Below are 20,645 nucleotides of genomic sequence, written 5' to 3'. Positions count from 1 at the left end.
CCTGGAGTGGCCTAGCCAGTCTCCAGACCTGAACCCAATAGAACATCTTTGGAGGGAGCTGAAAGTCCGTATTGTGGGCCAAAATCCCTGCTGCAGTGTGTGCAAACCTGGTCAAGACCTACAGGAAACGTATGATCTCTGTAATTGCAAACAAAGGTTTCTGTACCAAATATTAAGTTCTGCTTTTCTGATGTATCAAATAGTTATGTCATGCAATAAAATGCAAATTAATTACTTAAAAATCATACAATGTGATTTTCTGGATTTTTGTTTTAGATTCCATCTCTCACAGTTGAAGTGTACCTATGATAAAAATTACAGACCTCTACATGCTTTGTAAGTAGGAAAACCTGCAAAATCGGCAGTGTATTAAATACTTGTTCTCCCCACTGTAGCATAATTCTGCACCACATACAGGACCACTACATATGGTACATAGCATCATTCTGCACCACACACAGGACCACTACATATGGTACATAGCATCATTCTGCATACAGGACCACTACATATGGTACCATCATTCTGCACACAGGACCACTACATATGGTACCATCATTCTGCACACAGGACTACTACACGGTATATAGCATCATTCTGCACACATGACCACTACATATGGTACCATCATTCTGCACCACACACAGGACCACTACATATGGTACCATCATTCTGCACCACACACAGGACCACTACATATGGTACCATCATTCTGCACCACACACATGACCACTACATATGGTACCATCATTCTGCACCACACACAGGACCACTACATATGGTACCATCATTCTGCACCACACACAGGACCACTACATATGGTACCATCATTCTGCACCACACACAGGACCACTACATATGGTACACATAGCATCACATACACCTCACACACATGAACATAACAAACGTAAGGGAACGTTATAACATATGATATACTCAATCACTCATCCATAAAATATGATATCAGATACGGTATACACACACCTCCTCATTCCTCCACCACCCACACTAACCTTGTCAGCTGCAGCCAGCAGGTCGTCAGCCATCTTGTCCAGGTTGGGGGCTTTGCCCGTGTAGATGAAGCACATCATCTCTTTGAACACCTCGGGCTCCACATCGTTGATCTCCACACGGTTCTGGAGGAGGAGAAGAGAAGGAGGGAGAGCAGAAGAGAGGGAGGAAGAAGAGAGGAGAGAAGAAGAGAACAGACCCAGGTCAGTGCTCAGAGCCTATATGCTGAGGAGTATTTGTCTGCAATAAAGCCCTTTTGTGGGGAAAAACTCATCATGTTTGTCTGGGCCTGGGAGGGCATAGGCCCACCCACTTGAGAGCCAGGCCCACCCATGGCTGCGCCCCTGCCCAGTCATGTGAAATCCATAGATTAGGGCCTAATGAATTTATTTAAATTGACCGATTTCCTTTTATGAACTGTAACTCTGTAAAAATTGTTGAAATTATTGTGTTTATATTTTTGTTCAGTATAGCTAATTTTACCATCTACTGTATCATTCATGTCACAAACCCACCATGTCTAACCCCATAAAACACACACACACCAAATAGTTGTGAGCAGACGAGCACACCAAAACACCTCTGAAACAGTCTGAACACGTTCAACCCCAAAATTGAAAACAACATTTGAGATATATATTTTTTCCCCCAGTCGATTCCTGGAATTAATCCGGAGCATTCGTTTCCAACGCACGGTGCCTGCAGCCAACGGCAGACGCTCTTTATCGCTCGTCGGCACGGTAACGGTAACCTGAACCCTTTTCGCCACGGCGACCTGAGGTATTTCAGCGGGGTCAGGCCGGGTATACAGACAGCTCATAGCACATTAATGTTCCACTCTGGACACTAACAACAAAACAGCACACTACAAATCACCCGATTACACATTAGCACAGACAAACACATACGTGTTTGTTTATCACCAACAAACACAAACACTCATGCTGTACAGAGAGTTCACACGTGATCTTTTATGGTCTATAGGCACACACTCACCTCATCACAGACACACACAGAGTCTACCAACACACACAAACAGGCACACAGCTTGGCTATTAGTGTGTTTCTTTACAAACTCATTCATCCTCCCTCTATAGACTGTTGAATCTATCTGTTTTCTCTATCATATGGAGACATATCCCTCTCCCTGATGAAGACGCCAACTTAAATAGCAATTAAGATGCATTTCCTAGCTGTGTGCTTTATAATTTCCCCATTTGAGCGGGGCATGCATTCAATATTCCGCTGACACGGCCTCTAAATCACTGAGGTTCAATCTCACCACTTCCCTATCAGATGAGCAGGACCCACCATGACACGGGGCTCTCACTCATGCACACACACACAATAATAAGCAACACTCAAACATATACCTAGCAAGGATCTATTTTGGTCAAACTCCCACAAATCCTACAGTTACAGCTCTTATAGTGAGCCTGCCAACTCCATGCAGACAGATGCAACATTCTGGAAGGGTACAGTAACCGTGTAGACACATCCCTGTCTGAACTAGTGATGATGCAACAGAGAGAAAGATATGTGAAAATCCTCCCCACCGAGACACATGAGTGTTCAGGTCACAACACTGTCTCCAACACTCACTCACCTTCTTGCTCTCCTCCATCTCATGCTCAAACATGGCACTGAACACTGGTGATCGGGCTGGGGGATGAGAGAGACATTAGATTTGATTTGTCACATGCGCCGAATACAACAGGTGTAGACCTTACAGTGAAATGCTTACTTACAAGCCCTTAACCAACAATGCAGTTGAAGAAATAGAGTAAAGAAAATATTTACTAAATAAAATAATGTTAAAAAAATAAAGAGTAACACAAAATAACAATAGAGGCTATATGCATGGGGTACCGGTACTGAGTCAATGTGCGGGGGTACAGGTTAATCGAGGCAATTTGTACATGGATGGGAGGGAGAGCGAGAGAGAGAGGGAGAGAGGGAGAATGGGAGGAGGAGAGAGCAAGAGATAGAATAGTTTAGTTGGCTGATGTGCTAAACACCCCCAAAGTCTCCCATCTGTCTGTCTGCCACAGAGGCAGTGGAAAGAAATAAAATCCTCCTGTACACACCGTCCTGCTGCTGCTATTGCCTAGGCCTAATGAAGCCCTCTTCAGTGAGTTTGACAAGCAGCACCAGTTCTCACTGAAGACTAGCAGGGCCATGATCCAGGAGAAACAGGATGTGCCCCAAATGGAACCCTATTCCCTATATAGTGCACTATTTTTGACCAGGGTAGTGCACTAGGGAATAGGGTGCCATTTGGGACACACAGTATCTGCAATAATACCCCACTAAACCACAATGTTGTTCAATTCATCAGAGAGGAGTCCCAGAGAGAGAGAGAGAGAGGAGAGAGGGAAATAGGGAAAAAGAGGAGGGAAAGAGAGGAGAGAGAGCACAATTAAAATGGCCCGATCCTATTTAGAAATATTGTTGTTAGTTTAAAAAACAGATTGATAGTTTTTCGCATTTTTAAAAAACGCATTAGAAAGATTCACCATCTATGGGTTTATGGCAGGGATGGGTAACTTTTATGGGGATGGGGGGGCCACAAAAAATCTAAACTCATCATGATGGGCCGTAGTTGCCCCCACACACACACACACACACATTGCGAGTAGAACATTTTGGTGGCCCCCCTGTTGACAGTGGAAAGAAATGCTTTATGTTTTAGAGTTCATTTCGTGCAATTCTACACATTTTGCTATGGGGTGTAGAGAAAATGTTGCAGTTTAAAGGTGGTTGCTAAAATTCTAATAGTTCGCCTAATTTCAGTTTGTGACAAAACAAGCAGTGTGAAATATCTTTCAATAACCAAAAATATTGTATTTTCAGCTGGTGTACAAAACCAAAAGTAAAAGACGCAAAAACGAAACTTATGAACAGGAAGCATAGAAATAGCGCACATAACTCAGATTTCTATGTGAATTTGGTCAGGTCACCCAAAACTTTACATATTGCAGATTTAAAGCAAGTTTGCTGGAATTCTACTCATTTTGCCATGGGGCGGAGAGAAATGTTTGTCGTGCTTAACATGATATCTGAGTGAGATTGACTAACAAAATCAATGGGGGCCCCCGGGCCAGAAAATCGACCATGATAACAAGTTTAGATAGCTGGCCGCTAAACTAATTTAGCAATCTAAAAAAAACTTTGCTGACATGAGCTAATTGACTGACTATCAGTGACTGACAAAAGACAAAAACTGCTGATAAACACATTTCACCTTGCGTATTCTACTATAAGTTGAGACTCCAACTGCTATTTCTGCAGAAGTGCAAATATGATCTGTGAGATGGTTCCATTATGTTTATAAAACATTACATTTGTGAGCAGTATAGGGGTGAGTGGACATTCGCCCTTTCTCTTTATATTGGATCTTTATGCAGCTCCTTTAAAAAGTTTGGATGTGCGTAAAACCCTACATAGTCCAAGTTTCCTTGTCTGTATTATATGCCCACGAGGAGCAATTATGGTGCCTGGAACTATTTAGACATAGCTTATTTAAAACATGTTGCTGTTTAGTTAATTATTAGAATTTGATTCGAATTATACACTTTCTTTTTAGGCCTTATCAATAGCCTAGTGAATTTAATCTTGCTTATTGACTATGTTTGGCATGTCCAGGCTGCAATTTACAGTAGGCCTAGCCCCTATATCAGTGTGAATGCTATAGCCTATGTTTAATCATGTATTTCCATATTGAAGCAATGCAATTAAAACAATGTTCAAAATATTTAGCAAATATGGGGCAGGCTATTTATCAAATCAAATCAAATTTTATTGGTCACATGCGCCGAATACAACAGGTGCAGACATTACAGTGAAATGCTTACTTACAGCCCTTAACCAACAGTGCATTTATTTTAAACAGAAAAAGTAAGAATAAAACAACAACAAAAAAAGTGTTGAGAAAAAAAAGAGCAGAAGTAAAATAAAGTGACAGTAGGGAGGCTATATATACAGTAAAATAAAGTGACAGTAGGGAGGCTATATATACAGGGGGGTACCGTTGCAGAGTCAATGTGCGGGGGCACCGGCTAGTTGAGGTAGTTGAGGTAATATGTACATGTGGGTAGAGTTAAAGTGACTATGCATAAATACTTAACAGAGTAGCAGCAGCGTAAAAAGGATGGGGTGGGGGGGCAGTGCAAACAGTCCGGGTAGCCATGATTAGCTGTTCAGGAGTCTTATGGCTTGGGGGTAGAAGCTGTTGAGAAGTCTTTTGGACCTAGACTTGGCACTCCGGTACCGCTTGCCGTGCGGTAGCAGAGAGAACAGTCTATGACTAGGGTGGCTGGAGTCTTTGACAATTTTGAGGGCCTTCCTCTGACACCGCCTGGTATAGAGGTCCTGGATGGCAGGGAGCTTTGCCCCAGTGATGTACTGGGCCGTACGCACTACCCTCTGTAGTGCCTTGCGGTCAGAGGCCAAGCAGTTGCCATACCAGGCGGTGATGCAACCAGTCAGGATGCTCTCGATGGTGCAGCTGTAGAATTTTTTGAGGATCTGAGGACCCATGCCAAATCTTTTTAGTCTCCTGAGGGGGAATAGGCTTTGTCGTGCCCTCTTCACGACTGTCTTGGTGTGTTTGGACCATGATAGTTCGTTGGTGATGTGGACACCAAGGAACTTGAAGCTCTCAACCTGTTCCACTACAGCCCCGTCGATGAGAATGGGGGCGTGCTCAGTCCTCTTTTTTTTCCTGTAGTCCACAATCATCTCCTTTGTCTTGGTCACGTTGAGGGAGAGGTTGTTGTCCTGGCACCACACGGCCAGATCTCTGACCTCCTCCCTATAGGCTGTCTCATCGTTGTCGGTGATCAGGCCTACCACTGTTGTGTCGTCGGCAAACTTAATGATGGTGTTGGAGTCGTGTCTGGCCATGCAGTCATGGGTGAACAGAGAGTACAGGAGGGGACTGAGCACGCACCCCTGAGGGGCCCCCGTGTTGAGGATCAGTGTGGCAGATGTGTTGTTACCTACCCTTACCACCTGGGGTCGGCCCGTCAGGAAGTCCAGGATCCAGTTGCAGAGGGAGGTGTTTAGTCCCAGGATCCTTAGCTTAGTGATGAGCTTAGAGGGCACTATGGTGTTGAATGCTGAGCTGTAGTCAATGAATAGCATTCTCACGTAGGTGTTCCTCTTGTCCAGGTGGGAAAGGGCAGTGTGGAGTGCGATAGAGATTGCATCATCTGTGGATCTGTTGGGGCGGTATGCAAATTGGAGTGGGTCTAGGGTTTCTGGGATTATGCTGTTGATGTGAGCCATGACCAGTCTTTCAAAGCACTTCATGGCTACAGACGTCAGTGCTACGGGTCGGTAGTCATTTAGGCAGGTTATCTTAGAGTCCTTGGGCACGGGGACTATGGTGGTCTGCTTGAAACATGTTGGTATTACAGACTCAGTCAGGGACATGTTGAAAATGTCAGTGAAGACACTTGCCAGTTGGTCAGCACATGCTCGGAGTACACGTCCTGGTAATCCGTCTGGCCCTGCGGCCTTGTGAATGTTGACCTGCTTAAAAGTCTTACTCACATCGGCTACGGAGAGCGTGATCACATAGTCATCCGGAACAGCTGGTGCTCTCATGCATGCTTCAGTGTTGCTTGCCTCGAAGCGAGCATAGAAGTGGTTTAGCTCGTCTGGTAGGCTTGTGTCACTGGGCAGCTCGCAGCTGTGCTTCCCTTTGTAGTCTGTAATAGTTTTCAAGCCCTGCCACATCCGACGAGCGTCAGAGCCAGTGTAGTATGATTCAATCTTAGACCTGTATTGACTCTTTGCCTGTTTGATGGTTTGTCGGAGGTCATAGCGGGATTTCTTATAAGCGTCCGGGTTAGAGTCCCGTTCCTTGAAAGCGGCAGCTCTACCCTTTAGCTCAGTGCGGATGTTTCCTGTAATCCATGGCTTCTGGTTGGGGTATGTACGTACGGTCACTGTGGGGACGACATCATCGATGCACTTATTGATGAAGCCAGTGACTGATGTGGTGTACTCCTCAATGCTGTCTGAAGAATCCCGGAACATGTTCCAGTCTGTGCTAGCAAAACAGTCCTGTAGCTTAGCATCTGCGTCATCTGACCACTTTTTTATTAACCGAATCACTGGTGCTTCCTGCTTCAGTTTTTGCTTATAAGCAGGAATCAGGAGGATAGAGTTATGGTCAGATTTGCCAAATGGAGGGCGAGGGAGAGCTTTGTATGCGTCTCTGTGTGTGGAGTAAAGGTGGTCTAGAGTTTTTTTCCCTCTGGTTGCACATTTAACATGCTGGTAGAAATTAGGTAGAACGGATTTAAGTTTCCCTGCATTAAAGTCCCCGGCCACTAGGAGCGCTGCATCTGGATGAGCGTTTTCCTGTTGATTAATGGCCTTGTACAACTCATTCAGTGCAATCTTAATGCCAGCATTGGTTTGTGGTGGTAAATAGACAGCTATGAAAAATATAGATGAAAACTCTCTTGGTAAATAGTGTGGTCTACAGCTTATCATAAGATACTCTACCTCAGGCGAGCAAAACCTCGAGACTTCCTTAGTATTTGATTTTGTGCACCAGCTGTTGTTTACAAATATACAAAGACCGCCACCCCTTGTCTTACCAGAGTCAGACGTTCTGTCCTGCCGATGTAGCGTATAGCCTGCTAGCTGAATGTTATCATTGTTGTCGTTCAGCCACGACTCCGTGAAACATAAGATATTACAGTTTTTAATGTCCCGTTGGTAGGATAACCGTAATCTTAAATCGTCCATTTTATTCTCAAAAGCTTGAACGTTGGCTAATAGGATTGATGGAAGAGGCAGTTTACTCGCTCGCCGTCGGATCCTTACAAGGCACCCGGATCTGCGTCCGCGATATCTCCGTCTCTTCCTCACGCGAATGACGGGGATCTGGGCCTTGTCGGGTGTCTGTAGGATATCCTTCGCGGCCGCCTCGTTGAAGAAAAAATCTTCGTCCAATGCGAGGTGAGTAATCGCTGTCCTGATATCCAGAAGCTCTTTTTGGTTATAAGAGACGATGGCAGAAACATTATGTACAAAATAAATTACAAATAACGCGGAAAAACACACATAATAGTACAATTGGTTAGAGGGCTGTAAAACGGCAGCCATCTTCTCCGGCGCTGTTCTATCGAGCTAGGCTACAACGGACTAATATTCAAATTGGAGTTGATGACAATGCAATACATAAAAGACCGTAATTAAACAACTACATATTTTGCCATGGAGCACGTTCTGATTGGTAATTGAGGGGTCAAGCCTCAACACACCCATAACTTGTTTATTCATCAAAGTCCAGACCTTTTGCTCCACCGCCAGCTACTGCGCCCATAATTCTGGTTGTGAAAATTGCAAAAATATTTCTGACACCCCCCGAACCTGCAGCACTAATGTTTAACATTGCGTTAGGTTTGTTAAAATAGAACCCATAGTCTGTGTTTCTGTCATTGATCTGTCAATACCTGTAAGAAGTCGGTTGGTCGGGTGTTCAGTGTGGTGTGTGTGCGTGACAATAGTAGTCTTACCTGCCAGGATGGCTTTGTGTGCCTGGAACTCCTGCCCCGCCACACACAGGGAGCAGTCAGTGAAGCGGGAGTGTTCCCACAGCCCTCCCAGCTCATCAGCCAGCCTGCAGTCCGGCACCTTCACCATGTTCATAGTGTTCTGACCTGAGATGTTCACAGAGTCCTGCACCACACTCACCTACAGGGAGGGAGAGATAGATGGAGAGATTGAGAGAGAGAGAGACAGAGACAGACAGAGAGCGAGACAGAGGGACAGAGACAGGGAAGATCAGTCAGTCAGTCTACTCACACTGTATACATCACAGTAACCAACAGACAGAAACATCAGTGAATTAGACCGTCTATCACCTTACACTTATGCAAACAATGGACAGAGACCTTCTAACTGACAAAACAGACAACACACACAATCAAATCATATACAGGAAGACCAGCCATGAACAGATTATCTCTGCCACACTAATCAATACATCAACTGTTAAATAAAGCTACCATGCAAAGACACACCTCCAATAATTAACTGTGTGCTCTACTCATTTACCACATCCACTCACAAACAAGACAACACAGGGACTTGACTCAGTCTATTACTTATTAGTGTGTGTATATATATATAACTACATATATACACACATATACAGTATCTCACAAAAGTGAGTACACCCCTCACATTTTTGTAAATATTTGAGTATATATTTTAATGTGACAACACTGAAGAAATGACACTTTGCTACAATGTAAAGTAGTGAGTGTACAGCTTGTATAACAGTGTAAATTTGCTGTCCCCTCAAAATAACTCAACACAGCCATTAATGTCTAAACCACTGGCAACAAAAGTGAGTACACCCCTAAGTGAAAATGTCCAAATTGGACCCAATTAGCCATTTTCCCTCCCCGGTGTCATGTGACTCGTTAGTGTTACAAGGTCTCAGGTGTGAATGGGGAGCAGGTGTGTTAAATTTGGTGTCATCGCTCTCACACTCCCTCATACTGGTCACTGGAAGTTCATGGCACCTCATGGCAAAGAACTCTCTGAGGATCTGAAAAAAATAATTGTTGCTCTACATAAAGATGGCCTGGGCTATAAGAAGATTGCCAAGACCCTGAAACTGAGCTGCAGCACGGTGGCCAAGACCATACAGCGGTTTAACAGGACAGGTTCCACTCAGAACAGGCCTCGCCATGGTCGACCAAAGAAGTTGAGTGCACGTGCTCAGTGTCATATCCAGAGGTTGTCTTTGGGAAATAGACTTATGAGTGCTGCCAGCATTGCTGCAGAGGTTGAAGGGGTGGGGGGGGTCAGCCTGTCAGTGCTCAGACCATACGCCGCACACTGCATCAAATTGGTCTGCATAGCTGTCGTCCCAGAAGGAAGCCTCTTCTAAAGATGATGCACAAGAAAGCCAGCAAACAGTTTGCTGAAGACAAGCAGACTAAGGACATGGATTACTGGAACCATGTCCTGTGGTCTGATGAGACCAAGATAAACGTATTTGGTTCAGATGGTGTCAAGCGTGTGTGGCGGCAACCAGGTGAGGAGTACAAAGACAAGTGTGTCTTGCCTACAGTCAAGCATGGTGGTGGGAGTGTCATGGTCTGGGGCTGCATGAGTGCTGCCGGCACTGGGGAGCTACAGTTCATTGAGGGAACCATGAATGCCAACATGTACTGTGACATACTGAAGCAGACCATGATCCCCTCCCTTCGGAGACTGGGCCGCAGAGCAGTATTCCAACATGATAACGACCCCAAACACACCTCCAAGACTACCACTGCCTTGCTAAAGAAGCTGAGGGTAAAGGGGATGGACTGGCCAAGCATGTCTCCAGACCTAAACCCTATTGAGCATCTGTGGGGCATCCTCAAACGGAAGGTGGAGGAGTGCAAGGTCTCTAACATCCACCAGCTCTGTGATGTCGTCATGGAGGAGTGGAAGAGGACTCCAGTGGCAACCTGTGAAGCTCTGGTGAACTCCATGCCCAAGAGGGTTAAGGCAGTGCTGGAAAATGATGGTGGCCACACAAAATATTGACACTTTGGGCCCAATTTGGACATAATGGCTGTGTGTTGTGTTATTTTGAGGGGACAGCAAATTTACACTGTTATACAAGCTGTACACTCACTACTTTACATTGTAGCAAAGTGTCATTTCTTCAGTGTTGTCACATGAAAAGATATACTCAAATATTTACAAAAATGTGAGGGGTGTACTCACTTTTGTGAGATACTGTATATATACACTCCATGTTGACTTAGCCACCTGTTCAAGACAACATCGACAATACTAATTTCTCTCACTACAGGACAGCGAGCGCCCCACACACACAGTCTTGTACAACTAACACCAAATTCCGTCCCATTCAAAATCCTATTTTCCCTCCTAACCCTAACACTAATTCTAACCTTAACCCTAAACCCCCTAGAAATAGCATTTGACCTTGAAGGGACTAACAAAATGTCCCCACTTTTTGTTTGTTTACTATTCTTGTGGGGAGTTCTGGTCCCCACAAGAATAGTTAAACACGTCCACACACACGTCCACAGATGTCCACACACACTCCTCTGAGGTTATCAGCAACCTTTGAAACCACAGAAGTAAAGAACCAAACATCACCCAACAATTTCCAAGAAGAATTCAAACATTTTCAAACACCATTCCTTTGAAAAAGGTTTAAGACACAAACTGTTCCCAGAAAAATATGTTTCAATGCCACTGAAACTATTCCCAGAAAAAGCTGTGTCATGGCCACTGAAACTCCCAAATGCATCCCAGTAAGGTGACCTTGCTACTGGGCTGTTCAGACAGGGAGGGATGGAGGCTGCCCCCCATGAAAAATACCATCCCAGTTCCACCCACTGTCCCCCTCTCTATCTGTCCCCCTGTCCCTCTGTCTGCCCGTCCCTCTGTCTGCCCGTCCCTCTGTCTGCCCGTCCCTCTGTGTGCCCGTCCCTCTGTCTGCCCGTCCCTCTGTCTGCCCGTCCCTCTGTGTGCCCGTCCCTCTGTGTGCCCGTCCCTCTGTCTGCCCGTCCCTCTGTCTGCCCGTCCCTCTGTGTGCCCGTCCCTCTGTCTGCCCGTCCCTCTGTGTGCCCGTCCCTCTGTGTGCCCGTCCCTCTGTGTGCCCGTCCCTCTGTCTGCCCGTCCCTCTGTCTGCCCGTCCCTCTGTGTGCCCGTCCCTCTGTCTGCCCGTCCCTCTGTGTGCCCGTCCCTCTGTCTGCCCGTCCCTCTGTCTGCCCGTCCCTCTGTCTGCCCGTCCCTCTGTCTGCCCGTCCCTCTGTCTGCCCGTCCCTCTGTCTGCCCGTCTAACTCAGGCAGAGACGAAAGGGGAGAAAAACACACAATGAAAAAGTGTGTGGCAAGCAGGAAATTGAATGTCAAGGACCCTTGTTTGCTCCTGATGGAGGTGTAAGTGTTAGCCTGGAGGGAGAGAAATACAGGGGAGGGAGGGTTAGACAGAGGGATGGAGAGAGATAGAGAATAAAAGACCGGGAGATAAAAGGCAGGACAGGGTGACAGACAGATAGAGAGAAATAATAGGACGGTATAGGATCCTAAGGAGGAAATAGACATTACAGGGGCACAGTACAAAGAAAATGGTGCTGTTGAGAGGAGGAGGGCATTGTGACCATGTGTATTGTGTATCACCGTGTGTGTGGGTGTGTGGCACAGGCTGGTCCCCACAGCTGGCTCCATAAATCACACTCCAGGGGGACTTCAGTATGAATGACGTACATCCATCTCCCCACACACACACACACACACACATTCACTCAAGAGTACACTCGCAAGGCACTCATAAGACACTGATTAGCAACAAGGACTGGGAGAGAGGGACATGTGTGGAGGGGAGATGAAGATTGAGATGGAGAGAGAGAGGAGAAAGAAGAGAGGCAGATTAAAGGAGGTAAACTGGAGACTGAGTAAGAGGGAGGGAACAGGTAAGTCAACACAGGCAGCACTGTGTCTGTTGAGATGCACTCTGTATGGCTGCGTCTCAAATAGCGCCCTATTCCTTATATAGTGCTCAACTTTTGACTGCAGGGAATAGGGTGCCAATTGGGCCGCACCCATTATCTACAGTAGTAAATGCAGATGGCCGTTTCAGTTTCAGGTGTGTCTGTAGGTATATATAGACCAATAAGCATGGCCATGCACTCAGCCGCTGTATGGCACGGCTAGCCACGCTAGGCTAATCACACTGGCTAACCTGGCCCATTATTCCACCAACTAACCACTATGCTGTAGCTCTGCAGCTAGCTCCTGACTATTTACACACACTGACTGAACTACTCTGTCTTCACCTCACTGTCGTGTTCTCCTGTCATCTTCATCATCAGCATGTTCAACAATCATCATCACCACCATCATCCTCCTCGTCAGCTAGGCCGTATATTACTGTATCATTATGGTGGCGATGTTCATTAATGGCCTTAACCCCTGACCTGCTGGTTTCATTATTAATGACTCACAGCAGCCCTCTTGATCTCTGCAGACAAGCCAGTTGCTATGGAATCTCAGAGCCCAGAAGATTAATTAATTTATGCATCAGTCTCTTTTACCCGTCTATGTGTCAGTTTATAGATTTACAGTACCTCATGCGTGAAATAGTCCTGAAAAAATCATCAAATCAAATAAAGTTAATTAAGTTATGGAACATTTGTTTTTTCCCTCCAGTGTCTCCACTTTTCTCTAATCAATCCAGAGCATACTGGGTCACATACACACCCACGCACACGCACACACACACACAAACCCAAGCGCATACACTCGCACGCACACCTTTCCTCAGTTCTGCCTTAATAGGTGTGTGATCTTTTAAACTTGTCGTCTGAACCCCCGAGCGCAGAACTCATCAGCAGCTTTTTATACTGCATGACTGGCCCTCCCTCCGCTCTCTCTCCAGCCGCTCTCCACTCAACCAGAGTAAACAGCGCTGCTCAAGACACACATCAACTATATTGAATACACAGACACATGCACACACTATCTATATAAACACACTTTCCTCAGAGGTATCAGCAAACCCCAAAATAAGGCCACACACATCTAAAAGCCCACACTCACACATTAAACCAAATGACTTCAATCTAGGTGCTTAACTGGGGAAAAACATACCAGTCAACCCTGTTGGCAACCCATTAAAGCTTCATAGTGGATGAGCCAAATTATTCCCCTACTTTATTAGATAGTGAGTGACAGTTACCACTACTGATGAGTATTCCATTGAGTCCGTGGAGACACCATTCACACCAGGGTACTGGACTAGATCTACAGCTGGTATTTCAGCAGACCAGCCTGCACCTGCACCCGTCTGCCACAGAGGTTTTTGAGTGGATCGACAGAGACAGGGGCAGAGGCATATTTCATGCATGATTTGAAGTCAAGCTGGTGAACGACGCGCACGAGAGAGAGAGAGCGGACCCAAGCCACAGCAGCCAGTTTCCCATTGTTTCGGAGCCAAGAGTTGCTGTTGTCTCGCCGGCCTTGTTCTTCCACAGAGACAAACAACTGTCTGGCTGGCAGAGAGCAGTGCAGACAGACAGACGCAGACACAGACAGACGGATGTAGGCAAACAGGCAGGCCAACCATTCAGGTCCCTTTAAACTAGTTGTGTTTTCTCTGCTGGAAGATCACAGAGACACTAAACTGATAGCTTTGAGACTCAGAGGCCCGATTTAACGGCGCTTGAAGGAAACAATCTGGAGGAGCGAGGGAGAAAATTACTTGCTGCTTCATTTTTTATGAGAAGAACTAAAAGGGCTTTTTGATTGGGTTTAAAGAACTGTTGATGTTGTTGTGTCAAGGTGTAACTTGTTCTCAACCGAATGAGGTGGCCTAGAAACTAGGGTTGGGCGGTATACCATATACATTTTGAAATACCCTCATATGATTTGCTAATACCGTTTTAAGCTAATTTAAATAAATACCTGCAGTCAACTTGTGCACTAGGTAATAGATAAAGCAGATTGCATTCATCATTTCGACTGTTACATTATTTTTCATTATGAAGCTTACCAGTACTAGTTTCCCAAAACAGCTGTTTGAGCCAGTCACGTTTGTTTGTTTACAAAGCGAACAAAGCAAAACGAGCAAAACGGGAGCTTCTTGATGCGAGTCACTCCTGCAGCGCAACTGAAGTGAGGTGATCAAGTTACACTTGTCTGAAATTCACTACTAATGTTTGCCAGCTATACATCTTGTAACTATTAAGTAAATTATCTAAGATGTGCCAAATACATTCTCTCCAGCTAAGTTTTGCTAACTTGCTAAGTGGCTAACGTTAGCTTGAAAGATCAAGCTTCTTGGTAACAACAGAAGAGACAATCCCCTCCTGGATTAAGATCCCTGCTGTCTGATATTTGTTTTGTGCGTTTTGAGATACTTGCAGACCTGTATGAGCTGGGTTGTCTGTCTTAGCGCTCGTTAGCATTTACTTAACATCCGCTATTCTGGTAAGTTAGGTTTTTTGCAGGTTTTTTACGTTTTGAAACCAAAACTGTGCCCCTTATCTGCACTACCGGTAAGACTGTCTATCCTGGGAAGGCACAAGCACGGTATGAAGTTATGCAAATCTGGATACTGCCAAACCCTACTAGAAACAGATACACGTGAAGTCAAAAGGTGAGAGGCTGGGGGCACAGCGCCATGGTGAAAACCCAGTAGAGGAAGATCAACATGAAACGAAGGCACTTTTCTCCTTTCTCACCTTCTCTCCATCTATCACTAATCATCTATCCATCTCAGTTACTGTGTCTCTAACCCTCTTTCTTTCTCTCAACGGTCATCCTACTTTTCTTCTCACTTATTCTTTCTGTCACCAACTCCTTTCTACGCCATTTTCCCCTCGCTCTCTACCTACTCCAAACTAGGCTTGGGCTGTATATCGTATATATAGTATACCGGGGTATTTGGAAAAAGCCACGGGATGGTTTTTTAATACCGGCAAAAAGTGTTTCAATAAATTGGAATATTTGTAGCTACTATTTAAGTTGTTACCTGCAGACAACTTGTGCAATACCTTAGGAGATAAAGCAGATTGCTTTCTTCATTTCACCTGTCACATTTTAAATTATGAGGCTTACCATAGTTCCCAAAAACAGTTGCGCCAGTCATGGGTTTGTTTATAAATTGCACAACGGGAGAAAGCGTTCTATATCTATCTGCGAGTCTCTGTTGTGCAGTGCACATGAGGTGATGAAGTTAGATATCTTAGTATGGCTTTCTGCCAGAAGTCAAAGAGTTCTGGATGAGTTCTGTACAGCTGCCATTTTCCCCTGTGCTTCCTACTAGTGTTTTTTTCTCCTCCGTTCTTCTCCCATCTGGTCCATGTACACATGCTGCTCTTCCTTCAGAAAAGCATGCATCAAAACTTTGTTCATTTGCACAATTTATCTTGTCCACTTTCGCTTGTAAATGTCCACACTGACCGAAAATGACATTCGGTAGCTACTAGCTATGCTTGTATAACTTTATGAGCTTGGGTTGCAAGTCTTTGCAATTAGTTTGTGCTAATTTTGTTAGCATTCTGGTAATGCGTTTTTAGCACCCCCTTGTGTGCTATGCCGTAAATACCGTAAATCCCAGTATGAGAGAAGGACGATATGACAATATGAAAATCTGGATACCACCCAAGCCTACTCCAAACCCTGTTACTTACATCTTCTCTCAAACCATTTCCACCCTTTTCTTATACTCATCTTCCATCCATCCCATTCTTTCTCTGTCTATCCTTCCTAACGAAGTCTCTCACTTTGTGTCTCAGTCTCACTGAGCCTCTACACATCTCCCCCCTCTCTCCGTCTCAGTTTTGGGGAGGTGTGTGAGGCGAGAGAGGGAGGTGTGTAGGTAGGTGGGGGGCAGCTGGAGCATCTGCAGCAGTCTACTCTGACAGCAGCGCGGCATATGGCAGGGCCCTGTGAAGGATGGGCGCTGTCACCCGGCAAAGTGCTTACCCACAGACAGCCAGGAGAAAGAAGGGGGAGAGCAAGAGCGAGCGAGAGAGAGGAGCTCAGCTCAAACACCAGGAGTAAGAGGAGGAAACAGCTGAACATCAGCACCCACCTCATTTATTCACACACACACTCATCCCTCCATCCCTGGGAGGAGACGGTGGAGAGGAAGGGAGGGGAGAGGATACGGAGGAGTGAGAGAAAGATAGATAGAAAGCTCTTTGGATGCAAAGAAGCTGTAGGGTGGTTAGGATGAGACTAGAAGCACTATTGTATCATCACTGTTATGAAGTGAGTTATGCTGGGGTAGAATGAGAAAACCCTTCAGTGGTTCATTCACTCTCCCTGAGGTAACAGAGTGGGTGAAAAAGACGGAGGCTCCCTGAAACAAGCCAATCATGTCCACCAGCCGATGCTCTCTGACACTACCTCTGGCTGCCTAAAAGGTGAACCACTGACTTACCAATTTAGGATGACTGACAGATAGATGGGTATCCAAAAAACACCTCTGTTGGACTGTCTGAATAGACCTAGACACACTTAACAGTAAACAAAACCCCTTAGGCAGAGACACAAAGTAAGTTTTATGAGTAAGTTCTCCAACTGTAACGTATGTAAGGGGTGGTAAACTACGGTCCTTGAGAGCTACTGGTGTGCAGGTTTTGCTCCATCCCAGCTTGTTTTGGAAAAAAAGCCTGCATACACAGTTCTCCAGGACTGGAGCTAGAGATCCATACAGTACACTGCTTTAAAACTAGAACCATACAGTGTATTTAAACTGTGACCTTAGTGAGGTTACTATGAGCCCTGTCAAAGATAGGAGAGAAGAGAGAGAGAGAGAGAGAGAGAGAGAGAGATCAGTCATTTACCAGGGTGTCTCATTAGAGAAGAGGTGAGGAAAGTAAAGAAACACTTCTCCTCCAGATACCAACCCATTAATCTGTCTGCCTCCACATTTCTCCTAAACTTATATCCATCCAATTCTGCCCATCATCTCCCCTTTTCCTGTCATCCACATTTCCTTTTCTCTCGCTCTGTCTCTCCTCCTCTGCCCCCTCCCCTCCTGCCACCTCCTGTTCTCTCTCCTCCTCTGAAGGGACCTCTCCTTTCCTTCACTCCTCCTCTCAGAGCGCCTCTTATGACAGCCAGCACAGAACCTTTAATGGGAACTATCTTCTCATTAAATACCTGCAGGTGTCTGGAGCTTTGGCAGAGACGGAGAGAGGGGGAGGGAGATCTTTTTATATATATACATATAGAGAGAGAGAAGAAAAAGAAGAAAGATGGCTAGAAAGGATGGCAAGGTTTGTTCTGGCCCTTTCCTACATGACACACAGCCAGACCCCTGGTGCGGTGTTTAAATAACTAATGCCTAAGGAGCAGACAGATAGACAGAGGGGTTAGAGTAGGGCCTTCAGCTGGCACCTATTCACACTGGTACATGTCTCCTCTCCACCACACACCCTGTTCTACATCCATACATCTCTGCCTGAGGGGAGAAGATGAGAGGGGCCAGGGGAGGGAGAGAGGATAGGAGAGGGAAGGGGGCCACAGGAGAGGATAAGAGATGGAGAACAAATGCCAGGAGAGAGGGACGACATGAGGGATGGCATGGAGAAGAGAGGGAAGAGATGTGTGCTGGGCTCTGGGGCGATTCCACTCTCTCAGAGGCAGGACGGGACCATCTGGCCATGAGCGAGAGACAGAGAGATAACGAGAGAGAGAGATAAAGAAAGAGAGAGAGAGAGAAAGAGAGAGACAGAGAGCGAGGTCGAGAGCGCAGCCATTTAGTCATTTACCAGGGTGTCTCATTAGAGAAGTGTGGAAAATAAAGAAACACCACTTCTCCAGATACCAACCCATTAATCGGTCTGCCTGAATCCACATTTCTCCTAAACTTATATCCATCCAATTCTGCCCATCAGCTCCCCTTTTTCCTGTCATCCACATTTCCTTTTCTCTCGCTCCGTCTCTCCTCCTCCGCCCCCTCCCCTCCTGCCACCTCCTGTTCTCTATCCTCCTCTGAAGGGACCTCTCCTTTCCTTCACTCCTCCTCTCAGAGCACCTCTTATGAGAGCCAGCACAGAACCTTTAATGGGAACTATCTTCTCATTAAATACCTACAGGTAGAGGAGAGGGAGAGACGTAAAAGAGGGGAGGCGTAGAGCAGAGGAAGGGAGAGGAGGGAGCAGAGGAGGAAAATAGAGAGAAGGGAGAGGAGCAAAGCAAGGAGAGAGGGAAGAGATGAGGGGTGGCATTGAGAAGAGAGCCAAGAGAAGATAGAAGAGCACTGGGCTCTGGGGAGTTCCCTCTCTCTCAGAAGCAGGACAGGACCATGTGGCCAAGAGAGCGAGAGAAAGCAGAGAGAGAGGGAGAGAGCGAAGAGAGCGAGAGAGAGGGAAGGAGAGAGAGCGGGAAGGAGAAAGAGAGAGAGAGGGAGAGAGTGAGGGAAAGAGAGAGAGAGAGAGACCGAGAGAAAGAAAGAAAGAAAGGAGAGGTTTTAAGTTTTAATGTCACGTGCACAAGTACAGTGAAATCCCTTTCTTGCTAGCTCCAAACCCAACAATGCAGTAATCAATATCAATGTAGCACTAAAAATAACATAAGGTAGAACAAAAACACAAGAAATAAAAATAAAGAAGAACACAAGAAAGTAAGAAGCTACAGTGAGGGAAAAAACGATTTGATCCCCTGCTGATTTTGTACGTTTGCCCACTGACAAAGAAATGATCAGTCTATAATTTTAATGGTAGGTTTATTTGAACAGTGAGAGACAGAATAACAACAACAAAATCCAGAAAAACACATGTCAGAAATGTTAGAAATTGATTTGCATTTTAATGAGGGAAATAAGTATTTGACCCCCTCTCAATCAGAAAGATTTCTGGCTCCCAGGTGTCTTTTATACAGGTAATGAGCTGAGATTAGGAGCACACTCTTAAAGGGAGTGCTCCTAATCTCAGCTTGTTACCTGTATAAAAGACACCTGTCCACAGAAGCAATCAATCAATCAGATTCCAAACTCTCCACCATGGCCAAGACCAAAGAGCTCTCCAAGGATGTCAGGGACAAGATTGTAGACCTACACAAGGCTGGAATGGGCTACAAGACCATCGCCAAGCAGCTTGGTGAGAAGGTGACAACAGTTGGTGCGATTATTCGCAAATGGAAGAAACACAAAAGACCTGTCAATCTCCCTCGGCCTGGGGCTCCATGCAAGATCTCACCTCGTGGAGTTGCAATGATCATGAGAACGGTGAGGAATCAGCCCAGAACTACACGGGAGGATCTTGTCAATGATCTCAAGGCAGCTGGGACCATTGTCACTAAGAAAACAATTGGTAACACACTACGCCGTGAAGGACTGAAATCCTGCAGCGCCCGCAAGGTCCCCCTAATCAAGAAAGCACATATACAGGCCCGTCTGAAGTTTGCCAATGAACATCTGAATGATTCAGAGGAGAACTGGGTGAAAGTGTTGTGGTCAGATGAGACCAAAATGGAGTTCTTTGACATCAACTCAACTCGCTGTGTTTGGAGGAGGAGGAATGCTGCCTATGACCCCAAGAACACCATCCCCACCGTCAAACATGGAGGTGGAAACATTATGCTTTGGGGGTGTTTTTCTGCTAAGGGGACAGGACAACTTCACTGCATCAAAGGGACGATGGACGGGGCCATGTACCGTCAAATGTTGGGTGAGAACCTCCTTCCCTCAGCCAGGGCATTGAAAATGGGTCGTAAATGGGTATTCCAGCATGACAATGACCCAAAACACACGGCCAAGGCAACAAAGGAGTGGCTCAAGAAGAAGCACATTAAGGTCCTGGAGTGGCCTAGCCAGTCTCCAGACTTTAATCCCATAGAAAATCTGTGGAGGGAGCTGAAGGTTCGAGTTGCCAAACGTCAGGCTCGAAACCTTAATGACTTGGAGAAGATCTGCAAAGAGGAGTGGGACAAAATCCCTGATTGCCAACAAGGGTTTTGCCACCAAGTACTAAGTCATGTTTTGCAGAGGGGTCAAATACTTATTTCCCTCATTAAAATGCAAATCAATTTAGAACATTTGTGACATTCGTCTTTCTGGATTTTTTTGTTGTTATTTTGTCTCTCACTGTTCAAATAAACCTACCATTACAATTATAAAC

At 45.6% G+C, this 20,645-nt stretch overlaps 1 protein-coding gene across 1 annotated transcript in view; it reads right to left on the bottom strand.

Annotated features, from left to right (window-relative positions):
• The window catches only part of LOC311115918 (speckle-type POZ protein-like), a gene marked incomplete at its 5' end in the record, with an annotated part of 44,459 nt that overhangs the window by 8,426 nt on the left and 15,388 nt on the right, over nt 1-20,645 (bottom strand). Inside the window, 3 exons of the mRNA XM_084191042.1 lie at nt 1,014-1,136; nt 2,618-2,673; nt 8,550-8,727. Coding sequence (XP_084047168.1) covers nt 1,014-1,136; nt 2,618-2,673; nt 8,550-8,727 — 357 coding nt within the window. The remainder of the gene's footprint in view (nt 1-1,013; nt 1,137-2,617; nt 2,674-8,549; nt 8,728-20,645) is intronic.

The sequence above is a fragment of the Coregonus lavaretus genome, assembly GCF_964263955.1.
Source record: "Coregonus lavaretus genome assembly, contig: HAP1_SCAFFOLD_1048, whole genome shotgun sequence".
Taxonomy (NCBI): Eukaryota; Metazoa; Chordata; class Actinopteri; order Salmoniformes; family Salmonidae; genus Coregonus; species Coregonus lavaretus.
Note: the sequence above shows the minus strand (reverse complement) of the source record. Positions and strands in the feature narration are given on the sequence as shown.